This window comes from Charadrius vociferus, unplaced genomic scaffold, assembly GCF_000708025.1.
Source record: "Charadrius vociferus isolate BGI_N301 unplaced genomic scaffold, ASM70802v2 scaffold298, whole genome shotgun sequence".
Lineage (NCBI taxonomy): Eukaryota > Metazoa > Chordata > Aves > Charadriiformes > Charadriidae > Charadrius > Charadrius vociferus.
The window spans coordinates 5,076,930-5,081,879 of NW_009649936.1; the positions used below are offsets into that span (position 1 = coordinate 5,076,930).

The 4,950-nt window shown below is 35.7% G+C and overlaps 1 protein-coding gene across 1 annotated transcript in view; it reads left to right on the forward strand.

Moving 5' to 3' along the window:
• TRAPPC10 (trafficking protein particle complex 10) overlaps positions 1 to 4,950 on the forward strand; it is a 35,701-nt gene that overhangs the window by 15,235 nt on the left and 15,516 nt on the right. Inside the window, exons 11-12 of the mRNA XM_009891386.1 lie at positions 1,594 to 1,685; positions 2,850 to 2,990. Of these exons, the coding sequence (XP_009889688.1) occupies positions 1,594 to 1,685; positions 2,850 to 2,990 (233 nt within the window). The remainder of the gene's footprint in view (positions 1 to 1,593; positions 1,686 to 2,849; positions 2,991 to 4,950) is intronic.

A 4,950-nucleotide genomic window follows, 5' to 3' on the forward strand; every position in this document is an offset into this window, starting at 1 on the left:
AATTCAGATATCAGATACAGTATAAAATACTTTTTTTCTATGTAGTTGTCACATAAATGTATACAATTTATGTATACCCATATTTTGTCTAGGTATTCAGTGGAGAAGAACACAGAATTAGTTAAAATTTCCAGACACAGCTAAGATAATTTATTTGCATTTAAAATTTTAATGAGTCTGGAAAGTGAAATGCAGCTTTTCAGACATGTTGAAAGCAAGAAGTGATGAGCTTTTATTACCAGAAAAGGCTTTGTTCTCATTCAATGGCTAGTCTCATACAACAACTTCAGAATCTTTTGTAAGGATGTCAAATCTTCTACAAGCACATTGTCTTGTACCTTAATTTTGGGGGAATGTAGCTTCTCATTTGTATGTGTAGCTGGTGTCTAAGACTTCTCTGTGGTTATACTAATCTGTTAAGGAGTGGTCACCTAGTCTATGGTAGGGTATTATTGTGAGTTCTTAAAGACAAAAGTGATTTTTGTAATTTGTCCATAAGAAACATAAAAAATGGGCTTTGGGAGCTCATTTTAGGTCATTTTCCTACCCCATAGATTCCTATGGGGTTTCTGACAGATACTCTGCAAAATATTTAGGTAGTTGGAAGCTATTAAGCAATTTGTTTTGAAGGATAGAGTAGTTCTTAATACACTAAGTGAAGGAGAATGAGCTTCTGTGGATGCTGACAGTCAGAAGAGGCTGCTTTTTGTAAATATGGCGTGAAATGTGTTTATGTATCTGGCCAGAGATTATTATATGCTTGAGAAAAAACGTTTGGTGGTGGTATACAGTGTGTGTTGTAACTGCTGATTTTGTGAAAAACACTTGTCACTGTTACGACAAGCTTAGGGCAAGGTGAGGAAGGTGACGTGTAGACAGCGTGGTTGCATTGGAAATTAAGCGTAAAGATGACTGACAAACTAAAGCTTGGGATTGCATGGCTTCAAGCAAAATTCCTTTAAGGCACTCTTGCGAAAATAGTTAGACTGATTGTAACTTAGCATTTTGTGTTTAATTGTATGTTTACATACCGCAAACTTTCATATAATTAATGGTATTAAGTACAGCTTTACTGAAAGTATCACGTACCATGTTCTGTGTGTAATTGATTTGGTTTTGAAGTATTGGTTGTGAGTCTCTGGGGCAAGCTCTAATACTGTTATAAATATGTTATGGTGTGGTGCGTCCTGGAATGATACACTGCACAATGCTGCAATGATAATCTAATGGCATAGAGTCACTGAGAAATAGGTGCTTTCAAAAAAAGACAGCAGGATTCAAGTGTAAAAAAGTGCTTGAAACTGCGTCTCATCTATTTTGGTGGTTTTGAGTTGCATTATCTAATTTTTAATAAGCTTTTTTCTTCTGCTGTTTACAACACAGATATGGGATAACGACCAACTGTAGAAAAAGTGAAGATCACCTGTTAGAAACTGCTCTATATTGTGTGCTGGGGGCCAGGGGAGATCTAAAAAGTGACTCATTCTGGTCTTTTTGTTGTAGTAACGTAGTTACTGGCTGTGGTTTGTGTGAAATACCATATAGCTACTAAAAATATATAAAGCTTATAATAGTTTCTTTTCTTTTGAACAGGATCTGTCCCATGCCACCATTGAAATGTACACCAATATTGGAAGAATTCGCTCAGCTAAGCTTGTGGGAAAGGACTTGGCAGAGTTTTATATGTAAATGAATGTTTAAAATGTCTTAAATGCTTTAGGTTTGAATATAATCCTTGAGGAAAATGTGCTGTATGTAAAAAGGATTTTTAAAAAGTATTTTTTGAAATGTAAATATACCCTAAGTTTCAGGCTGTATGTCAGCAGAAAAAAAAGAATAAGAACACCGTCAATCTCTTTATATCAAACCCTAATTCTCACCTCATGATTTGGTACTCTTACCTTTAACTGTCCTGTGTTCTTTAGCTTGATGCTTTCTTCTCCTAGGGAGAAAAGGGCAATGGGGGGAGAGGGAGGAAAGAGATAACTTTGCATTTACTATAGCCAGCTTGGTAACCTGGCTTCTAACTTATTTCAGAGTTTATAGTGACCTTAACTACATATGTGTATGTATATGCCTAAGAAAAGCCAGAAAACATGTTCTTTGGAGAGTAATCAGTTTCATATTTGAGGTTATGATTGCAAAATGTTTGTTTCCCCCACTGTGAAATTAATGGTGATTTTATTCCTAACTTCCATATTTGTTTTTTGTGTTTATTCCCACTGTTAAATTCCACTGAAGGAACCTCCTGAATTGGTTTTCTGTTTCATTTTATTTTTCTTACTTAGAAGAATTTGGGAGTCCTAAGTGTTTCTTGGGGAAAGCATGTTTGAACATGCTTCTCACCTATTTCACTACAGCAGTCCCGATTCACCTAAATGAACTTAAATTTTCACCTGAAAGAATAGTGTTAGGTCTAAAGACTACAATGGAACTGCTGTGTAGTGATAAAATTTTATTTTCATTGAAACATTTTCCTGCTTTAAAATTGTTGAGTAAGCGTATTTTTAGTTAACTGTCAGAAGCTTGAGATGGCTTTTGTCACACTTGTGGGAGGTAGCTTTGCCTCACTTGCTCTGACTTGGGATAGATCTATATATGAAGCCTTTCATTGACCTGGTATATTTACACTAATTGTAGTTCTGCTTGCTTAAGTGAATCACATAAAGGTAGGCCAATCTGTTGATCTGTTACCAGCAAAATAGAGAGCATAATGGTTCACTGCATCTTGTTCTGCATTCATATGCAATGTTCCTCTCCCATCGTCACTTTTTGAAAATGTGTAGAGAGTTTTTGTGGCTGCAGACGTTCTTATATCACTCTGTATTCATTTCTGTATTTTTTTTAAGGAGGAAGAAAGGTCCACAGAAGGCAGAAGTCTATCTTCAGGGAGCGCTGAAAACTTACCTTGCTGAGGGCTGGGCATTGCTCGTCACACATACGAGAAAACAGTTAGCTGAATGTCAGAAACACCTTGGGCAAATAGAAAAGTATCCTCTAAAAGGTGGAGCCAGGAAAATCAAGACTGGAGAAAATGATACTTCTGATTATTTTACTCGCGTATCTCTAACTTTTATTTAACAGGAGGAACTGTCGAACATCAGACAGCTGAGTTAGTTCTTGTTTCCATTGCTGTTCATTTGGGGAGGGTTGGGTTTTTTTGAGTGTTTTTTTTCAACATCTGGTTCACTTAAAAGCTTTTGCATGTGGTTGCTGCTCTCTGTTTCAAATATGTCTAGGCTCTAGAGAGCGGTGCAACATGGATAATGTAAAATTTGTCATTAATTCAGCAAATACCGTAGAGGTCTTTTATGATTCTGTTTGTATGTCATCATTATGGAAGTTTTTATGTGGTACTGTTTTTTTTTCATTTGGTAAATATGGATTTATAGTGTCTTCCTATATTAACGAGCTTAATTTCTGGGCTTTCTTTCTGTAACGGATACCATCTTTTTCCTGTATCTGACCAGGCAAGGACTCTTCTGGTATTTGTAAGGGTGACTTTTTATACAAGTTAAAACTGAGGCTTGGAAGATGAAAAATCTTGTGGCTTTTGTGTGGTGTGTGGTGTCTCAGCATTTTTTGCTATTATTTGTTTTTTATTTCTGGCTTTGATTTCTGCTTCCGAAGGGGAGTGGGAGTTCTTTGCTTTTAAGTTGTGTAAAAGCTCAGTCTTCAATGTGTGAATGAAATCTTCCCTGTAAATGCCACGTAAATGCTAAGTAATATTTTGAGAGAATGATTTTGGCCCAATCCTACTGTTTGACAGGCTTCAAATTCTTCAATTTGCATTATTTTCACACACCAGCTCTATCTGCTACAACTGTATTTGTTTAAATATTAAATCTGTCTTTGTTGCTGTAGTGTTGCTACTTTCAAGGGAAGAGGGCTGTGTTTGTGGGGAAGTCTACTGACTGGCGTTGAGTATTTTTTTGTATTCTTTTTGGCATTAGAAACAGCGCAATTTGAATTGCGCTTTTCATTTTAACCCCATATGTTGTTGCCTAAATTTGGTAGCTAAATAATGTAACTTAGTTCTAATCTGAACTGTTGTGCTACCTGCAGGATATTATGTACTATAGCAAAATGGCAAATTTTCATTATTTTGTGGTGGTTTGGGGGAAGGGTACAACTTTCATTGGTGCCATAGTTAGAAATGGAATTCCTCTAGGTGTTCCAAACTGGGATGGTCAGCTAAAGAGATACTTTCTGCAGTACAGTACTTGTGTAAATGGCAAGGAAAGAAAGCTTTTTTGAATGGTCATTCTAGCTTTTATTTTAAAGTTGTTGGTTGGGGGTTTTGTGTTTGTTTTTTTTTTTCCTCAGAAGCTCATATTTTAGTCTCTAAGTGACACTACTAGGAATCTTACTGTGGCTGAAAATCAGTTGAGCTAAATTCAAATTTGTAGTGTATTTTGGTTTTGTTCTTTTTTTGGTGGGGTGTTTTTGTTTTTTTTTAGAACTAGACTTGGACATTGTAAATATCTGCCTCCTTTGAAAATTCTTACATCACTTTTAAACACTCTTAAATTTTTCTGCTTCAGTGCAAATGCTCTTAAAGAACCCGTGCCAGTAATATTGCAATCTTAGCTAAATACTTAAATGAGCATTTGTATCCTCAGCACTCAAACCATATAAAGAATGCCTTATGACTTAGTTATGGTAAGTGATGCTGTAACAGCTGGCAGATTCTCAGCCAAGTAAATTGGAATATAATCAAATACTCAAGTTATTTAGTTCTAAATGTTGGGCAGTGTAATGCAACACACTGTCTTTAAATTGCATGCTGCATTTATGTATTGTCAAATGATTTTCTACGCTCGCTAACCTTTTTAGATGGGGAATATTGCACAGGTTAATAATGGATCATATTTTAGTAGGTCTGCAAAAAGTAGAGATTCTGCAATGTTCTCAGTTGATAGTAAATCTTCCATTGTTTCTTTTCTAATG